Source organism: Leiobunum rupestre, chromosome 4 (assembly GCF_980474605.1).
Source record: "Leiobunum rupestre chromosome 4, qqLeiRupe1.1.hap1, whole genome shotgun sequence".
Classification (NCBI taxonomy): domain Eukaryota; kingdom Metazoa; phylum Arthropoda; class Arachnida; order Opiliones; family Sclerosomatidae; genus Leiobunum; species Leiobunum rupestre.
This window is the reverse complement of record NC_143387.1, coordinates 8302714-8323361: the sequence shown is the minus strand read 5'-3', so window position 1 is coordinate 8323361 and position 20648 is coordinate 8302714. Positions and strand designations below refer to the sequence as shown.

The 20648-nt window shown below is 33.1% G+C and overlaps 1 protein-coding gene across 4 annotated transcripts; it reads right to left on the bottom strand.

Moving 5' to 3' along the window:
* Positions 1–3899: 3899 nt before the first annotated feature.
* On the bottom strand, positions 3900–20423 carry LOC149945991 (uncharacterized). 4 transcript variants are annotated; one of them, XM_090173978.1, is made up of 4 exons: positions 17478–18622; positions 10497–10566; positions 4089–4318; positions 3903–4025 (listed from the first exon to the last, which is right to left on the bottom strand). In XM_090173978.1, exons 2-4 carry the CDS (start codon positions 10520–10522, stop codon positions 3955–3957), a joined length of 327 nt encoding a protein of 108 aa, XP_090030104.1. In that variant the 5' UTR covers positions 10523–10566; positions 17478–18622; the 3' UTR covers positions 3903–3954. The 4 variants fall into 4 exon arrangements, 3 of the variants coding, with proteins under 3 accessions (XP_090030102.1, XP_090030103.1, XP_090030104.1); XM_090173976.1 differs by having other exon boundaries at positions 3901–4318; positions 17478–18626; XR_016480711.1 differs by lacking the exons at positions 10497–10566; positions 17478–18622 and adding an exon at positions 19165–20423 and having other exon boundaries at positions 3900–4318.
* Between the last annotated feature and the right edge of the window lie 225 nt (positions 20424–20648).

Here is a 20648-nt window from a genome sequence, read left to right as displayed (position 1 = left end):
TATTAAATTACTATTATCCTTTGTTCTTATTTCTTCGTAAACCTATTTATTTTATTCCACCTAAAATGTGCTTTGGAGAGAAAACGTATTTGGAACCTTTTGGAAAATTTATTTTAATTAGACTTTAAGAAAAAGGTTATTTGTTTAACAGTGAAATTAAGAACTTTTATTGGTGCTATCGCAGTGAAGGTTTTATAGAGCACATGATCAACGTTGAACTCTTTTAGTGGGCTCCAAAATATAGATTACCGCGGCTAAGGCCTTTGACAACTCATGGCACCAAACTATAGACCACGACTGTAATGAAATTACATATCTTGACCCGTTGCAAAACTAGGTATTTTTTAGGGCCCGTTACGCAACTTGATAATTTCCAGGGCCCGTTACCCAACTAGATAATTTCAAGGGCGTTACACTAAATACTTTTTAGGGAACGTTACGCAACTTGATGAGGTTTAGGGGCCGTCCGATAATAAATTGTTTGTTGGCCTCAACGATTCTCGATGACCTCCAGGCACTGTAACGAGACCTGATGGTATCTTGGGCCAGAAACCAGGTTTGATAATTTCTGATGTTTAGGGCCGATAAATTATTTCAATGGACCCGAATCGATGCCCAAAAATGTCTATGACCCGATACCAGGCTTGATTATGTGTATTGCCCGAAACGAGGTCCGATAATATCTAGGGCCCGAAACGACACCCAATAATGTCAAGGGCCTGAAACGTGGCCGGATGATGTCTGTGGCCTGATACGAGGCCCGATAACATCTAGGGCCAGAAACGGGACCCGAAATGTCTAGGGCCCGAAAGAAGCCCCAAAAATGTCTAGGGCCCGAAACGAGACCCTTTGATGTCAATAACCCGTAACAAGGCCCGAAAGTAGGCCAGATAATATCCAGGGCCCGTAACGAAGCCAGATGATGTCTAGGGCCCGAAAATGAGACCCGACAATGCCAAGGGCACGAGACAAGGCCGAATTATGGCTAGGGCATAAAACGAGGCCCGAATACGTTTAGAACGTGAAAGTAGGTCCGATAATGTTTCGGACCCGTAATGATGTATAGGGCTCGAAATGAAGTCCTCTGACGTCTCAAGAAGAACCAATGATTTCTAGCCTCGATTATTTCTAGGGCCTGCAAAGTTGCCCGATGATTTCTACTCAAAAGTAATCAGTAGAAATATTTCAGAAACAAAAATATCTCGAAATCTTAGAATTCAAAGAATTAAAGGGAATATAAGCTAACAATTTCAGCAAGATTTGACTCACTAGCGCGAAAAATGAGAAATGAAATGTTCCGAAAATCAGACCCTAACCATGATTACAATTTTGTATTGTGGAAGCTGTGGAGGGGTAAAGGATTTCGAATGGATTTTGTTTGTCTGCAGAGTTCGTCGTAAGTGTCGTCTGCTATTTTATTTTAAAGCGGCCTACGACGTTTTCTTAGCATTGTAGGATTTTATAACCTATTTTCAAGCGTAATATTTAATCTAATTAATCTTAGAAAGGGAATGTTATTATAAATCATGTATTTTTATAATAATTGACCATATTTAAGTGATAAATTCGTTTAATTTTGGTAATATTTCGTCGCTTAAGTCAGCGCCATGTGTAAAAGGCCAAGGCCCAAAATAATATTTGCCTACTGTTATCTTGGATAAATTATTTGAGCGTTTTATTTAAATATTAGTTTGAACTAACAAATTTAGATTGTATAATTTCTTACTAAAAAGGTAACATGGCTCACCTGAATATTTTAAGAACACTTCCAGAAAATACCGACCCAACCCTTCTTTCAGTGGCTATAGACCCATTTTGGTGTTTTTGCAAACACTGTTCATATTTTAAATTAATCATGATTTTCTGTTTGCGTAAACATAAAACAAGGGAAATGCCTGTAGGTTAAATATTAGGTTACACCTATTATCCACGTATGTGTATTTTTTGGGGTTATCATTTTTGACTGCGTGTACCTCCTAAGCTCAGATTTGTATTGTATTCCTTTCTCAGGAGAGTTCTAAAGGTAAATTTTGTTTACTAGCCCGATGTTAACACCAAACCCTTCATTTGCATGGAAGCAGCCTTAGTGAGCAGTTTTAAAGAGGGTCTTTTTAAATAATTTTTCATTGACATTTCTGTCAAATATATGTAAATGCATTTATAGGTACTTGGCAGCAGGACATCATGCAACGTCACCTATGCTTTTTGCTATAGATATAAATTTTCACTCAAAATGATGGCCATCGCCAAACTTACTTAGTTAAATAACTAAATTCATATTAACACGTTAATAGGAATTTGATTCTTAATATACGTAATATTGGTTTCAAATTTTGCAAATGTGATAGAGACCGCTATTATTTGTTGAACTCTACCTGACAAGGTTTATGATTGAAAATCGTTAATAGATTTTCAATCCTATTTATACACACATAAACATATAGTAGGAATATCCAATAAAGCTTATTTTATTATTATTACTATTATTACTAATATTATTATTATTACTATACAAACATACACGCATCTATGCGGCTTAAAGGTTTGAGCATGTTGGTATGCATTGGCTGGAGACGCATGACTTCTTCAAACAGATTCTTACCTTTGTGTCGAAAATAGGAAAAGCCGCATTCACACCTACCCTCTGAAAAGATGCGAGCGCTCCCGCAATGTTTGGATGCTGTTGCGCGTCCCAATGTTTCAGATCGCTTCGGCTGAACCACTTCTTCAACCAGTTTGGCAGCGATTCATGACATCATGTTTTTTAATCTTTAAGAAAATCAACAATCGTGGATTTTTTGCGCCTAATAAAATATTAATATTTTACAAGAAAATAATCTTCCAGCTTTTGGCATAATTAAATTAAAAAAAATTTTCTTTGTGCATTCGTCTTTAATTAGATGGTTTTAAAACGTGACAGAACTGCATGAGCATACGTACTCCTAATTACATGGCTATACTACACATGCCCAATTTTCTTCAAAACTCACTGGAAATTAACGTGTGAACAAACAGATTTCCAAACTCTATTAACCGCAGATAAATCAAAACGAGGGTATGTGTGAACGTGGCTAATGTGAATATATGTTCATACGTATATACACTTATTCATGTAAACATACACATTTATACATACACGTGTGTGTATGTTTGTATGTATATACATAAATATATACATGTGTAATAAACTCCTTTCAAATACTGAAACTACAGAGAGATTACACGTCTTATATTTATTTTTGAGGGAAGACGCCAATATAATGATTTAATAATACTTTTATTTGTTCATACCTCCACCTTAGCTCACTGTTCTTCGGTTCCGGCAACGGGCACGTCTAGCTACACTTACAAGGAGACATCCCGAAGTGTAACCCACCGATTTTGTTCAAACTCGGGGGATTGGTAGACCTTCATGTAACTTGAAAAATCCTAAAGGGAATATATTCAATGGGCAACCGTTTTGCCATGGCAACGAAAAATGTTTTTGACAACAACAAATTTAAATTTTCCCATTGAAAATAACATGGGATTTTGACCTCAAATTGATCAAAAGTTGATCAGTTTTGATGTTTTTTTTATCAATTTATATCTATTTTTTCTATTTTAACCAATTTCAAAATTTCGAAAATACTGGGGAGTATGGGAAAAATTGGTGGACGGTTTGGACGCACAGCTTTCCCCCCCAAAAGGGGGAAAATTCAAATTTCACAAACCTTTGAAAGCTTATAGCTCTGCTACCGCTCATCCTAGTTACTTGTGTAATAGTGCATTCGAAAGCGTGACTCAAGCCCAATAACTAATGTCTAGTACAGGTATAGGCTATCTCGCTTAGTTCCGAAGATATAGCTCAGCGACTATTGGAAAAACCTCAATATGTTCAATGAGAAAAATATGCTTTGAAAATCAATTTTATTTTATTATACAACATTTACACATTACGCTTATTTTTAAGCGTTATTCTTCGTCATCAGAGTCGATAATCACCATGTGCTCTATCATATTGGCACAATCTTCAAGAATACATGCTGAAGAATAGCGAATGTTATTTACCATACACTTGCATGTAGGCAACTTGCATTCTTTCTTACATTTACAAGCCATTAGTTCCAAAACTGAATTAGGCGCAGACTGTGCTTTCATCCAATTTACTTTTATTTCGTTGTCATCAATTATCTGGCCATCTGGACTAGGTATAGCTGGTTGTTTTTCCAAACTTCTTCGCCAAATAGCCGCTTGATAGTTTGCGCGCCTCGAATGTCGGTAAAGTGCATCCTTGCTCGGAGGTAGCTGACTAGAATCTACTTGACCTCTCTTCAGCCTAAAAAGGTCATAGTGAAGATTGTTTACTGAACTTGATTTTGAGGTGGTTAATTGCGTACATTTTGCAAGTAAACTCTAAGTTTATCGAAAAGATCGTCTTCTATAGTCCAAGATTTCCCTAATTCTGACATCGCTTTCTGCACGGCGCCATCTATCACTTTAAACTAGACATTTTCCAAAGGCCACTGAAAGCGCTGGTCGTATCACAAACGGTGAAAGCATGCATTCCTAGTAAAGCCTCACACGCTTCTTTCCAAGGGATTCTGCGACACGTTTAACTGGTAAGGTCGAAATTATAACATTTTTAAATCGGCTTTGTCATGGCATATCATACACACAATTGGAAGAAATCAATACGGCTCTTTGTCTTGAAAAAATTGAGGCCTGTGACGAATCGGATCTACTATTACTTAAGACGTTTTACCCAAATGTTCCGACAACTTTAGCCTACGACATAGATGAAACTCTTAGCGGCTTGGGCACGTCTCACCGAGATAATGGAATAATTGTTCAGCATAAAGTTTATATCGTTGAACTACCTGATCAACGCTTGATGAGGTCTCGAGATAACCGAAGAAGCAATGGTTGTGATACGACCAGCGCTTTCAGTGGCCTTTGGAAAATGTCTAGTTAAAAGTGATAGATGGCGCCATGAAACCAACCACTCGCTTGGCTCACGGACTAGTGACCTAGCCCTTACCAAAAAATAAGTGGTCTTGTAACTTTTTAAGTTGGTTTTAAGTTCGTATTTGGAACAAATGCCAACTAAATACCAACTAAAAACCTACTTAAAAACCACTTTACACCAACTTAAAACCAACTAAAAGCTTTCTTAATAAAGACCACTTAAAACCAACTTAAAACTTACTTAAAAAGACCTCTTAATAAAGACCACTTAAAGCCAACTTATAACCTACTTAAAAATTATAAGTAATTATCTGACCACTAAAAACCAACTTAAAACCAACTTCAAAAAATGAGTATTTTCCAGCCAACTTAAAAACAACTTATTACCTCTTTAAATAGTTTATTAAAATATGCTGGCAACTTGAACCTACTTAAAACCAACTTAAATGTGAAAACCTACTAAATACCAACTAAAAACCAACTTAAATGTGAAAACCAACTAAATACCAACTAAAAACCAACTTATTTTTTGGTAAGGGAGGTCCTGGTGTTGATAACATAAAAAAATTGAATGTATTACTTTTTAAGAAACTACTAGGTTATAGATATGGACCAGTGTGTGTAAACTGATTAGACCCCTAATGACAGATCAATCGTGTATCTGAAACTAGTCGGGTTCATTTTAATTAATTAATTTATCTTGTGCACTTTTAAATATATAATTGTTGGCCTTTTTTATCTCGTATTATTTGCACTAGTCGCTACTTTTAATTTATGCTATAGAATATTTCAATTTTGAAATGCAAAAGTAATTAATAATCTCGTTACCTTTGTTTTTATCAGAAACAAAGTTTTTAAAGAACTGTGCAAAACTGAGTAAAATTTGTCACGCCAGAGCCAACATTTAAGCCCGGGTCCTCCAACTGATAAACCCATACATTACCAATAGAAAAAACCGGGCAACATTACTGTATGAGAACTAGACTGTACTCATCCAACACGGCTATATAGTTTCATGGTGAATATTCTAAGCTTTTTCCACTCCCCCCCAGGTGGTTAATTATAGATTTGTTCTAATTCATTTGTGAGAAAATGGCACTGCAATGGATTTTCCCGTCATTTAACATTGGCTTAAGAAGCTTGTCTACATGTACATCTAGATAGCTGTAAAAAGTGGTTTAAGTTATATTTCATTGTCTAAGCTAACCAGTAAGAAGATTCAAATACTTTGCACTTATATCGTTATTATGAATGAGGTCGTTGAAGGTTCCATACGAATCTCTTTCTTTTTTCATAACTGAAAATGTATATTGTCATAAAATTACTCTAAATATTTATAATACTCTTATGTAAAGTTTATTATTATTTTCATAGTTCATTTTACATTTTGTTTTTTCTTTGTTAACCACATATATAACTTTGCATGTGAAATAAAATTTGTCTCAGTCATGTAGGAAATTGAGTTTTAAATTTTTTTGTGAACTTGAATTCATTTGCTTATATTGTGGATATTTTTCCAAGAAATATCTAGTGGGACAACCTGTGATAAAAAAATTGAGTTAACAATATTAGTTTAAAGTAATTAATTAGATTTGTTTTACTTTCTGTAAATGGAAAGAGCAAAATATCAGTTTATAGGTAGGGTGGCAGAGTGGTTAGGAGCTGGGTTTGATCCCAACTTATGGCACTGGGTGAAAACTGGGAACTACTCCTGCGTTGAGTTCGCAAGTTCTCTCCCCACTGGTTAAAGAGGTTTTCCCCCGAGTTCTTCGTTTTGCCTTCCCATACACACTTGTCAAGGTTAACGGTAATAGTTAGTGTAGGGAGCTGTTGGCTCGCGTGGCATGAAGGGCTTGCCACCACCCTCCTACGCGTCGTAACCCGGCCACCTGTTTAAAGGCATTATAAGTCGCTAGATGACTTGGGCCTAAGGTGGTGCCTTGGGTATTAGACTGAGTATTATTCTTAAGAGGATCAAGCCGGGTTTTTTCTCAGCTTGTGGCACTGCTTTAAAAATTCAAGATCACTCTTGTGTTGATTTTGCAAGTTCTCATGTGGCATAAAGGGCTTGCCACTACCCTTATAAACAATTTAAACCAGCCCACTGAAATAATGGCAACACTATTGTCGATGACTTAGCTGAGCTAATAATTATTATTACTTTTGATTGAATTGAACATGAAAAAAGCTTGCAGAATAGAAGCATTGAAATAACTTCGAAGTGTATTATTTTCATTCTTTCATTATTATGACAAATGTTTTGGTTTTTTCTAACAACTAGGTCCCACTGTCAGTAAAGTTCACTTTATCACTTTGGTGAAGAATACACTGAATTATTAGTGCAAAAGCCACCGAGAGCACTCCCGGGCCCCAATAAAGCTATTGCTATTAAAGATAGTGTTCGTACAGGGTTGGGCTATCCACGGAAAAACAAAATTGGGGTTGTTGATGGGAAACTATTTGTATGTATTAGTGACCCAGTTTTAGATACCTGTGAAAGTTAGGTTTTTCTTCAATATTCCAAGTTAGTAAAGGATTTTTCTTGTAAAGGCTGCTCAAAATGTTCCCATTGTTTTTCACCTTACAAGTTACAAAAAAAATACCACTGCACTAGCTCTGCAGCCGAGACCACAATTCTAAAACAAACTAAAAAAAACCAAACCCCTTGAGTGATGCATTTCGAAGGTCATAAGCGTCATTCCATTATCACCCACGAAAAAAGGGAGGGAAGGATCTTTTATTTTTAGTAGGGTGCAACTGTCCTTAACCAAAAACCTTAACGCCGACTTAATTTTTGATCATCAGGATCGGAGTTGGGGTCGAGGACAAAAGTTGGGGATTCCAGACTTTCGGGGGAAGGGGTCCCCGTACAAACACTAATTGAAGATAACAATACATTTTATTGGAGGAACTTTTTAGAAGGGTTTAAACCTAGTCACCTGGTAAGTGCTTTGTGAAGCCTAACCTAAAGCAAGTATAAATTTTTCTTAACAAATGCACCACACGCGAGGGGAGACTAATCATATATAACTCTGAAGAATTCTAAGTTTTTTTTGCCTAGAGCCTATTTGAAGCCAGCTTATTTTTAAAATAAGCCGGCACTTTCCCCAAGTAAAAAATATGCATGAACAGCCAATGAAAATTTTTCTCTCCTCATGTTTGTTGATTCTACATGTAGCTTCGACTAACAAATAAGAATTAAAGATTGACCTAGGCTTTACAGGTCTAAAATTTCAAGGTAACTCAGACACTTTACACCAAGGCTTTTGATTTAAGTATTTATTTTTATAAACTTCCAATAAAACTAAATTCCATGTTCTCTCTCGTTTTCATTATCGTAAAAGAGTCAAGTAAAATAATGGTTTTTTGGAAATCCAACAATGGCAATCTAGTGAACACTATTTGCTAGTCAGTGTGAAGAGGACATTTTTAATGTAGTACACTCCATTACCTAATTTTTTCTAAATGCCATTATAATAGGCGTTTAGTTTTAAAATAAATCTGCTATCAAACTGAAATTATGAAATTAGAAGTATTGCAGATCCTGCTAACAATTGTGTAGTCGTAAAAGTTTAGCATGAGTTTTGCACTTTTAAAAGCCCCAATTATTTTTACAAATAATTGATTACATGTACTACTTTGTAGCCAGATATTTTTCTAAGTAACAATGAACTTTAATCATTATGCGAATTAATTTATGATCCAGGTTGTGACCCTTTTCATTGCAATGTAACATTTCCAGAATAAGCCTATAGCTATTTTCTTGGAAATTGTACATAGTCAATAACATATTATAAAAATTTACCAGTATGATTTTTCCAGTGAAGTCTGTCAACAAGGAACCTTGTGTTGTTAAAAAGTTGTGGCTCTGTTCAGGCAATGTTTGAAGAGCACAAGCATTATTATACATAAACAATGCAGTTTGGAAATATATAAAATCTATTTAGTACAGATAGCCAACCATGCAACATGGCTGTATGCATACAATTATAATATAAAACTATAATAGCTATATAAAGTCACAAAATGATTTCAAGCCAAAACTATTTTTCTTCTAATTTTTTATTGGAAAAATGCAGTGGTAGCCTGTGCAGGTACATATTTGAAGCTTATAACATTTGTAGTAAATAAAGGGTTACCACAAAATTTTCAGATTCAATTTACGCAAGTAAATTCAAAGTACCAGCCTTTTTTAAATCGTGTTGTCAAAATTGATTAATGAAATTAAAAACGACTTCGTTATATTTGCATATTTAATAAAATATTTATGATATTTACAATGAAAGTCAGACTAGTTTCGTCGTGCCTAGCATGACATCTTATTAAATATGCAAATATAACGAAGTCGTTTTTAATTTCATTAATCATCAACTACGCATATTGAACTTGCAAACCTCCTAAGCCTGTTGTCAAAATTGTAAAGGTTATATTTAGATTCACAACATAACATATATCTTAAGTAAATAGAACTTTACATCGTATGTTTTGTTGTATAACATAGTTGCTTCCATACTATTAAATAACATTGCAAAAGAAACCCATAAAAACCCCTTTCCCTGATCTAACCTTAATGATTAGTGGTAAATTTTTTACACTCATATCAATTCTATGTAGCTAATAAGACCAGAAATATATAATATACCTCTTAGAGAGAAGTATTAATCTCCTTATACTGCTAATGTTATTCTTTTTAAACATGTATCTTCGCAGAGGCTTACTGATTTTATTAAAAATATGGCTTATAAATAAATATTCCTAATTAAGAGTAAATTTTTGCGTTTTAAATCATTAGCCAGCAAAGGTACATGTTTCATTTATACTTCAGATGGATACTTCCCTTGTAAGACATACTAATTTTTATCTTGGTAAATATTTTGAGAAGATAATTGTAACTGAGGTTTTAATGTAGCTAGTAATTGATGCACATGTTGAAAGACGCTGAATCAGATAAAAGGGTCCACCAGCCCCATATTAGGATGAACAAGTGGCCCCTCAAAAATATTTGTTGCTTTTAATTTTGATAACTCCCAACTTATGGAAAATTGCTACTAACAAATGATTCTATAATCCTTTACCATGTTCACAATAGAGAGTAAACACTCCTGGTAGTAGAACTGGGTGGCTGTTGAAAGATTTCCTACAAGCCGAACTTGCTCGTTTTTTAGTCAGATTTATTTTTGCCAGATAATTTCATCCCCCTGTGTCGAAAAAGGGTTCAAACATCTTTTTGCTTTTCCCTTCGCTGTCGCTCTATTGATAGCGACGGTCCCCTTGTAATTCGCGGTTCTCAAGGGCATTGTAACTGCTGACAATTTTGACAGCGCTAACAATGCCGGACTTAATCCTTCCACATGGAGAGGTCGGGAGAGCGAGCTGACCCGTCGCTATCAATGGTAGGGTTTCAAACCCTAAATTTCGAAATGACGGGGAGTCGAACAACAAAAAACGGGAGGTTGCGCGGCGTAAAAACTCCTAAAGAGGGGAGACACGTGCGAGGGGGCGATTTTTTTTCTCATTCACGTCACTGAAAACGGTCCCCGAGATCTTACCATAGGGAATACGGCCGGATAACCATTCCAAGTTCGAGGTATGAATTCCTGGTGAAACCTGTAGTGTACCCTACATACAATAAAGATAAAAAATGTATTATCTTTGGTAAGATAACAAAGGGCCCACTTTGGCAAAACCAAATTTTACTTCATGAAAGAAACAAAACAATTAAATTATCTTATGAAGAACTGGTAATACCTTAGATGAAAACAAATAAGCACTCTTTCCATTACAAAAGTAGACCGATAAATTTGGTTTCAAACAATTAAAATTTTTGATCATTTTTGAATTTTCAAGCGAAGGTGTCAAGAATATTTTTCTCAGGCATACAGTTCAGGTAATTATTGTACACCTAATTCAAAAAAAGGTTTAATTTACGTACTAGCAGAAGTATATAATATATTTCTTACGAGAGAAGTACCTATATACCTAAGCAGTTATTCATTGGAAACATTAATAATGTGTGATGTTTTATGTATCAAAAAAGGGTCTCTTTTACTAAATATTACAATATAAGCAAAGACCTAAGACTTACTAAGTTAAAAAAAAAGTAAATATTGGGTAAATTTTTAATAAAAAAGGTTCTGTCATCCCAATTAAATACTATATGTTTCATAAAAAAAATTAATAGCACTCTGATAAAACTGACGTAATAAGTTTTTAGTAATTGTGTTAAGGTTGCTCCTGGTATAAAGGGTGTCATATTTCTAGAGTTTAATGCTGAATATTGCCACAACAGTATTCCTATTTTCATTTCTTTGTCTATATATTTGGGTAGAGAGAGTGTAACCTAAACTTTCAGAAATTAAAAACAATTTTAGAGTTACGTTAGAAACCAGTAATGTTTCTATGGCAGTATAGTGTTAAACATTTCGTCAATTTTCAAACGTTGCGCCCATTGGAAGAGAGACTTGAAGCAAAAAATTGCCTCGCCGACAATGTTGAAAATCCTTAGTATATTTTCCGTGTACAAAATGGCTTAATATATTTTCTGTGTACAAAATGGCTTATGCAGAATGGTCCCATATTCAAAATGGCTAGTCCTCCATCATCAAACTTATTTGAATATCCACATTCACAAGTCAATACAAGTACTTCTTGAGGAAAAAAGTTAATATTAGAATAAATCAATATGTATATAGTAAGGTATGAGGAAGCTATGAAACAGTATAATTCAGATTAAAATGTAAACATAATAAAGAGTTTAAACCAGCATCGAGTGATTTTCATTAATTTTTGGCACAGTATTTTTAAATACTTTAAATGGTAGAAATATGTACTGTTATTTCATCCCCTTTCATCAAGGCGTCTGAAGATGGGTCTGGATCGAACTATGAGGAGTCAAATGAAGGGTGAAAATGTCCAAAAATAAGAGATACCTTCCAATTGACCCGAAACCAGGCCCTATGGACTACTCTCAAGCTTTCACATCTGTTATTTTGTAATTAAGTACAAATGTTTCAAAAAAATTTAATAAAAATATTTTCCAAATTAGTAAGGTTATTCCTATAGACAGAATGGGAGGTTTACAAGATAGTCTTGCTCTAGTTTGCACATTGGGAAAGTGTTATTACAACCACTCCCAAAAGTAGTGGTTTCCTGTCCAAAATAAATACTTTCCCTACACAAAAACTTCACTAAATCATTAATTGTTTTCCAAATTAATCAGTTTAATTTCCAAATGATTATAACTCGAGGACAGTTCAGCATTTTTATTTGCTAGAAATTTCTGTGTCCTAGTTCTGATCAAATTTGTGCTTAGTTATGCAACTTTAGATCGTCCATAAGTATGTATATATATACAGTAAGTTTCAATATATTTATTATTTTTAAAGCTCCACAAAACGAGAAAGCAGGGTCTGCGCATGGGCAAAAGCATGGTTGGTTTTCAAAAGAGGTACAATTACGCAAAAGAAATAAGAAGTTCACAACGATTAAATATAAATAAATTATGCAATCTCATTGTATTAAAAGAAGACTTTCACAAAAACATTTTCATGCGTTTTACACAATTGTTTCTTACTTTATGCTACTTACTCGAACTTTGGGTGAGGTCCAAACCACAATCAAAAATTGCGGACGGTTTGGGGACGGAAATACCAATACTCCATCTTTTGAAGTTAAATCTTTACAGTAAAAGTTTTTCCCTTCCATGTATATTTGCTTATGATTATGACTATGGAATTCTTTTCACAAATATAGGTTTATGTGTGTATTTTATAGGTTATTGAATAGCTAACTCTACGACTTCAGCAAGATTCACACATATATCATTGTCAAACTGCATTTGATTTTACAGAAGAAACATGAATGTTTGCCATGATGACAAACTAAACATGTTAATCTATTGTTTTTTAGAATTACTACTGAATACTTCTTATTTGGTGCTGTAATGCATACACCAAATGTTGCAAAACTACTGAGACAATAAATGGTTCAACGGTTTCTTCATAAATATCTAGTCATGCAAAATAAATAAGAAAGAACTATGAACATAAAAAACCATAGCCAATGAACTAAAGGGTTCCAACATCTCAATAATTTGGTATTAAATATTGCACAAAAATACATAATTACACAGGGCAAAGCAAAATGTTAAAACTTGTCTGGTTGAGGTGATATTTTGTCTCTCATATAGGATGATGGACAATACATATAATAATATAAATAGGAGTGAGGTCATGTATCAGCTTAATTTACTGTTAAGCTGCAAAAATTTTTAATCCCACTTTACGCATCTATTTTGTTTAAGATATACCAGAATGCTAGGTTACTCTAAAATTGACATTTTTAAGAGCTTGGATTTATCAAAAACAAAGTTGTTTTGTTTCTTTCATTGGATTAATTTATTTAGATAGAAACTGAATTCAGACTATAGTAATTAGTACTTCATTCTTTGGCTAGATCAAATATTTTACTTGCATGTCTTATCAAAACATTGGTTGAGCTCAACAAAGTTTTAAAAGATTTATCTTAATTTTTTTCATGTTATAATTGGCTGAATTGATATGAAAGTTAGGAAAATAACAAAATCATTTAAACACAGACTATTTAAATCTTAGTCATAGTCAAAAATAATAAGAATTAATACCAGCGGATCATTCAACTAGGGTGAAGATATGGTAAAATATTATAAGTTATCTATATATCTCACTAACTACAATTATTTCTGGTAGCAATACATCATAGTAGCACTGCTATTAAAATTGAAAACTGAAGTTCAATTGTAGATTCAGCTAAAATTAATGCTAGTCTTTTTGCACTGTTGAACATTATTGAGTGTTATTAGTCATAAATAATGCGTTGTGGAAGACCAATAACATAAACTACACTAATTCTCTGAATACAGTCACTACTTTTGAAGAACACTATGTTCTTATATCAACAGGCTACATGAAAAATAGACTAACTTTAAGCCATGAAACTAATGTTACAACTAATAGCGAATTTGGCCAAATACCGAATATTCGGGACTGGTATCGCGGATTTTTCGTTTCATGGTTCACACGACTCCTGCGAGACTCTTTTCCAATTCGAACCAGTGGTGTAGTCCTAAAATAAAAAGAACCGGGGCGCTACCTATATACGGCCAACTTCGATTTCGCGTGTAACCGAAGTTGGCTGTACCGGCTGCTATAATAGTAGGTCCAACTTCAATTTTTAGTGTGATCGAAGTTGGCCGTACCTAGGTAGCAATTTGAAATTGTTAATAGTATTTTTCTGCGGGCAAAATGTATCATACATTCACACACCCTCTATTCGAGAAAAATGATTTACGAAATACAAGCAAAATATTACTGAATATTCGTTGCAACACTAATTGAAAATAAATGAGACCACTGTTGTGTTGTGAATCAGTATTTTAATAAATATTCACAACGGAATTTGTTTTGAAATCGTTCAAATGGTTCTGTAGCTAGTTAATTATCATGTATTTTTATTAAAATATACTCTTGCTGTTTCACAACCAGAGTTGCCACATGTCAGGGAATTTAAAAATGGGTCTAATTGAGAATTTGTAAAAGGTCAGGGAGAAGTCAGGAGATTCAATTTTATTTGGACACTGAATTTAATTTTACTCTAGATCTATGACAAATTATGTGATTATTATTTAGTTCCTTGAATGTTTTGCTAATTTTTTTAACGTTGCAATAACCTTTATACTGAAATAAGTTTATTTAAATTTACCAACTTCTGATAAAAGTAAAATATAAAGTTAAATCTAGTCTAATTTTGCCCTTAAAAAGTCAGGGAAAATCTCTTAAAATCTATGCCGAAAAAAACCGATGCGATTTTTCTGATGTCCATCGTGATGTTAGTGTCAATTGTACGGAATTTTGGTCTCCCACGATTTCACCTGTGAACTGTACATTCTTTTTTAAAATCAATGCCATCAAATGATAGCGACAAAATTTTAGTTATCGTATTTGCTTTAAAAAAAAAGATGCCATCGATGAGCATTACGAAGTATTGACATCTACATTTCCAACGTGCTTTCCAACTGCGTGCTCAGAGAAAACAACAAAAACGACTCCTCTAGTCTATGCGTCATCGATGGGCATGGTGATGTCGAAATCGGAAACGTGAAAAGTCATACAGTAGATTTTTTTCCCCGATGCACATTTGTCTTTTTTTAAGAGCCCTTATAATATCAGGGAAAAGTCTGGGAATTTGAATCTGGAAGTATTGTGGCAACCCTGACTAGTAAAAGTTGTCTCTTTTTTTCAGTATTACGTTGAAAAAAATTAGATTCTTATTTTGGTTTTCTTGAAATATTTAGTTTTTCTGAAAATTACTTAAAGAGCATCAACATAGAAGGGCCAATAACAAAATAAAAAAATTAATGCGTACAAAATATCTGCTAAAGTTATTTCTATAATAGAAGTAATATTTTAATAGAAGCACAACAGTGGAGCTTAGTTACCAAATTTAATATTCAAAAGTGAGGATAGAAAATATTTGGCATTTTATATAATTTCTGAACTGGTTGAATAATAATAATAATTTCCTAGATTGTGGAATTTCACGGCCTTTAGTTTTAGTCTTTCTATCTGATCAACTGTTAGAATGATATATAAGTTCATAAAAAATTGTAACATAAATAAACGGCTTCATTTTAAGTTTTTATTACACAATTTGAAAACTATTTGGTAAACAAGAATGAACACAAATTGCTGTGGTACGATTAGAAATTCAATATATCTTCTAACATTATTCGACCCTTTAAACATTCAATTTGGTATTTGACTTTTCTAATGTCTATAAAAAATTTTATTAGACAATAAAGACTTGTTTTCTGAAAAAATAATGAAAATTAAACAATAGGAAAAACAGATTAAAATTAAATCCGAGATAACCAATTTCTTAAAGAATTAAACTGAAATTGTTACAGAACTATTTTAACAATTAATCTGTGTAATTTATGAATACTTAACTTCTTTTGGTATTGTAAAAAAAGCAAATGGAATAAATTATAAAAAACAATATTAAAACTATTTAGTTATACACTTCATGTTGTTGAGATCTTCAATTGTCACCTAAATTGTTTAAATCAATTTCAAGTAATGTAATGCACGGTATTAAGAAAAGATTTTTGAATAATGAAAATGGAAAAGAACCAGTGCAACTATCCTTAGTTGCTATATCCTCGACTAGAAATTTAACAAAAGTATTTTTGCAAAATGCATCACGAATGTCCACAATCCAAGCGTGAACATAAAATAAAGCTTATTACATCAAAGTTGGTTTTCGAAATAAGGTATTTATTTCTGATTATTGGTAATTAATTTCCTTATACGTAAAACAATTATAAATTTATTAAAGGTATAATTTTTATTCTGATGTCATATTAATGTTCACCATAAGAGTTAAAATGATTTTGGAAAATCCCAAAGTTAGGACTAAGGTCTTGAGAAATTTTTCTCTTACAATTTTCTCTCTGGTTTCCCTCTGAAACATTATCTCTCAGCTCGCTCTAGTAGCAACCAATATAAAAACCTGCCCGCAAATGACATCAATAACAGGCACCCAAGAAATTAAGTGAAGCCTACCCTTCCATTTAAAAACTTCAATTTGCTAGTGAATATTTATTTTTCAAGTAAAATCATCATTACCATTATTATTATCATTATATATTTATATACCTTATGCAAAAATCTAATAGATCAAAAACATTCTGACTCTTTAACGCGAAGCAAACTATTAGTAAAATGAAACAGAACAGTGATACAAAACTTTACTGCATAATATGCCATATGAGAGTTATTTCTCCAGTTTGATTTTTATATTTGCCTGATTAAAGTTTCCTCCAAGTTCATTTCAAATATCTTGTTTGGTTGTTGTATTTATTGAATATATAACGCATCATATCAATATGTCTTTCTGCTCTTTGATTTTGAGCCAAATCTAACTGAATCCAGGTAGATGAGGCTCAAATTATTTTTACACTAATAGTAATTACTAATTTTAAATAATGAATAGTAATCTATGCGATTTTAAAAGTATTATTCAATGGCGCAAATATTTTCTTTCAAATTCTGGAAAACGAGTTTAGTATACATTTGGATTACACTAACCTTGATGCTACCTTGATCATCATTCTAAGTTGGTTTTATTTTACTATTCTTTTCATACGAAAAAAAACCGTGTTCATTCAATTGGTTTCCAAAATCATCTGGGGTAGGGTATTTCTAGTATTTACCTGCTTATGTCAGGATAAGATTGAATTAATCAGAAGCACATCTACAGTTATAGATAGCAAATTCAAAGGTAGTTTTAATTAAAATTTGTCATTTTCATAATATAAAAATATATTTAATTTTTACAGTAAACGAACACATTGAATGTATTCATTTTGTACCACAAACATCAGCCCCTTTTCTATTATGAGGGTCCAAATGGAACAAGCCTTTCTGCATTTCACATAATTTTGAAACTTGCATGCATTTTTTTAATTACTTACCTATTTTGATTTGGCTTACCAATGTTGAGCAAAGGCTGCCCCTATATGTTCAATATATGGTTTTTTGTGTTTCAAATTGTCTTTGTTTATAATTGACTAGGCATAAAGGAATATTAAATATTCAAAATGGAATTGTGAGCTTCCAAAATAGTGTGTCTAGTGATGTTCGGGCATTCTTATTTAACTAAAAAATATGAAATCATTACAATCTTTTATTATCAGGTTTCATTCCTTATATTTTAAACGGTAGAAGGGCAAATGACTGGGCATAGTAAAATGTTTGGAGAGCAAATTTGTTTGCTTTTTACACCATTCAGCTCGCAAATCATATTATGGATAGTCTCCCCATAATTATAACATGTGGTATGATGACTTAACAAATAATTTACGGCTGATAATAGTGATGTCTTGGCTCAGCTTATGAAGACAACCAACATTAAAAAAGAGACAAATACCCTAAAGCTTTTTTTGGAATTTAAGTGTTCACATCCATAAAGAGTATAAACTCTCACGGCGTCAGTAACAAAACTCAATTAAGTGCTCCATAAGTTTATAATACGTTTTTTTAGTTTTGTGATACATTGAAGAATACTACAAAACTTCTATGATTTTTGTGCGATAAACTTCCGGTTAATAAGTTTTCAATAGGCAAGGCTTAGTAATAACTTTATTTTACCAAGTCCGAAAGGGAGTAGGCCTAACCATAGGCCAAATAATGATAAATCTAGAACATTACTTTAAGTAACTTTATTCGAAAAACCCGTCCAATAGCGCTAACACCCGATCGCAGACCTACGTCATTTTGGTAGTAAATTTTTTAAGGGACAGTTTAAAAAAATAATTCACGTGGTCGTCGTTGTAAATATCCGGTATTTATCATTACTTGGCCCATGGCCTAACATATCCACGTATCCCCATTTTTCTGTTAACTTTGAATAATTCCGCATTATGATTTTACTATACCTAAGAAAATCCCAGGCCCGACTCATTCACTAAAGGAATCAACCCGGTCAGACTTGACATTTATTCATAAAAATTATTAATCGTTTAAATTGTATGGTGGCTAATAAAACTAAAATGTAAGTAACTCACCGTTTTGTTTAGAAGTGGCACAAAAATGTTTCTAAGCTAGACCACTTATAAAGTTACCACACGGAATAAAAAAAAGAAGCCTATAAATCCAATTAGTAGTAATTTTTACAGCATTAAATTAGAGTTACTTTGTACTAAGGGATCTATCATCTTTGTGGTGAAAAGTAGTTAACCTCAAATAGAAAATATGGTAAACAAAATCAAATCTAGAATCTATTACTTTGGTAGAAGACTGCTTACCTACCAATATTTGACTATAGGGTAATTACTTCTGAAATCATCAGACTTTGCTGCATGATAGTAACAGATTTTAACAAAACTTTTTATGTGCGTTCATCTACCTCTACAATGAAGATTTCCGAAGTTTACCGGAAGTATTTCAAAAAATTTATAAGTTATGATTTTCTGAAATTTGAGATTTTTGGCTTAATTTTGGTGTATGTTATTGACATTAATTTTAATATCGCGTTCCCTAAAGGTTGGGAAAACATAAAAAAGGGTATCCTAAGGTAAAACTGTACGCTGAAACAGACTTTGAAATCTATTTCATTGTATCTGCTATAAATTGTGATATACGAGCCAAAACGCGGGGTGAAACTTAATATTTTACTCACTAGGCGGCACACCTCCAACATCAAAAAGCCTTTTTTCAGTGCATCATCTTATACACAGAAACGCTCTTGTAAAATATCGTTTTGGTCTAAGCATTATTTCTATATAAAAATTATATTAAATTTTTCTAATTTTTGACCAATTATTTATTGCAATTTTAAAATATAAAAAAAACCACTAATGGCTATACTAAACAATTTCCATGCAATTTATTCCATTTTCAAGAACCGTGCTTTGGTCTTATTCAAACATTCGTTCGCAAAGTAGTAATGTGGGACTTTTAACTACACAAAGAATTTCAAATTCCGAAATCCAGTGTTCATCTTTTCTATTTGGCCAGTTGTAAGAGCTCAATATTCCGTGCGGGTCCAAAATTGTGGCAACGTATTGGTCAGGCAAGAAGTCGGACCGTGGATGCAACGTTTCATCGCAGATGATTCTTCACCCGAGAGTCTGTTTAATATTATCACAATGTAAATCTATGTAGATTTACATCGTGATAATATTAAAAAACAGACTCGAAAAGACTAAAACCGAACAAGGAACACGCAGTCACCAATCTTTTATCACAATTACGCATTTTTGAAAGTTTAAATCTGCGATGAAACGTTGCATCCACGGTCCGACTTCTTGCCTGGCCAAGTTATATTTCCGAGTAGTTAGAGAAACAAATGAAGAATGCAGAGAATCACTTATTAGTTTACTCACCCGCACGGAATATTGAGCTCTTACAACTGGCCAAATAGAAAAGATGAACACTGGATTTCGGAATTTGAAATTCTTTGTGTAGTTAAAAGTCCCACATCACCAAGGTGAAGACATTACTACTTTGCGAACGAATGTTTGAAAAAGACCAAAGCACGGTTCTTAAAAATGGAATAAATTGCATTGAAATTGTTTAGCATAACCATTAGTGGTTTTTTTATATTACTTCAAAAAAATTGCAATAAATAATTGGTCAAAATAAGAAAAATTTAATATTATTTTTATATAGAAATAATGCTAAGACCAAAACGATATTTTACAAGAACGTTTCTGTGTATAAGATGATGCAATGAATACAGGCTTCTTGATATTGGAGGTGTGCCGCCTAGTGAGTAAAATATTAAGTGTCACCCCACGTTTTGGCTCGTATATCAAAATATATAGCAGATATAATTAAATAGATTTCAAATTCGGTTTCAGCGTACAGTTTTACCTTAGGATACCCTTTTTTATGTTTTCCCAACCTTTAGCGAACGCGATATTAAAATTAATGTCAATAACATACACCAAAATTAAGTCAAAAAACTCCAATTTCAGAAAATCATAACTTATAAATTTTTTGAAATATTTCCGGTAAACTTCGGAAATCTTCATTGTAGAGGTAGATGAACGCACCAAAAAAGTTTTGTTAAAATCTGTTACTATCATGCAGCAAAGTCTGATGATTTCAGAAATAATTACCCTATAGTCAAATATTGGTAGGTAAGCAGTCTTGTACCAA